Below are 378 nucleotides of genomic sequence, written 5' to 3'. Positions count from 1 at the left end.
AACATTTGTTTTTACATATTTTGACTTCATCGCTCTCCGTACAACAGGTTTTTATTCACATTTTCTCATTTCGCCGGAAGGTATTCTTAGTATTTTCTAATCTGTTCAGGACATATCCAGCGGAAACAAGGATCACCGGTCGCCGAGACGCCAGGAGACGGCGCCAGGGTCCCCGTGTTTCCTCAGGCTCCTTCGCCAGCTCTAGCTCCGGTTCCAGCCGCTCCGACGCCGCCGCCGCGCTTCTACATCACCCGACTTGCGCCGGTGTTCAGATCGTCGCAGTTCGTGGGCGCTCCGGGCGGCGTCAACGGCCTGTATTCGCCCCCGACTACAGAACCTCACACTGGATAGGAGGGGAGCTGCAGTGTTTTCAAGCCC

General features: G+C 55.6%; 1 protein-coding gene across 1 annotated transcript in view; it reads left to right on the top strand.

The window, feature by feature from the left end:
* The window catches only part of LOC119591130, a 2,083-nt gene extending 1,732 nt beyond the window's left edge, over positions 1-351 (top strand). The window contains exon 3 of the mRNA XM_037939844.1: positions 110-351. Within this exon, the coding sequence (XP_037795772.1) occupies positions 110-351 (242 nt within the window). The remainder of the gene's footprint in view (positions 1-109) is intronic.
* The last annotated feature ends 27 nt before the right edge of the window (positions 352-378 follow it).

Source organism: Penaeus monodon, chromosome 28, assembly GCF_015228065.2.
Source record: "Penaeus monodon isolate SGIC_2016 chromosome 28, NSTDA_Pmon_1, whole genome shotgun sequence".
NCBI classification, from domain to species: Eukaryota; Metazoa; Arthropoda; class Malacostraca; order Decapoda; family Penaeidae; genus Penaeus; species Penaeus monodon.
The sequence above is the reverse complement of the archived record's forward strand: the minus strand, read 5'-3'. Positions and strand labels throughout refer to the sequence as shown.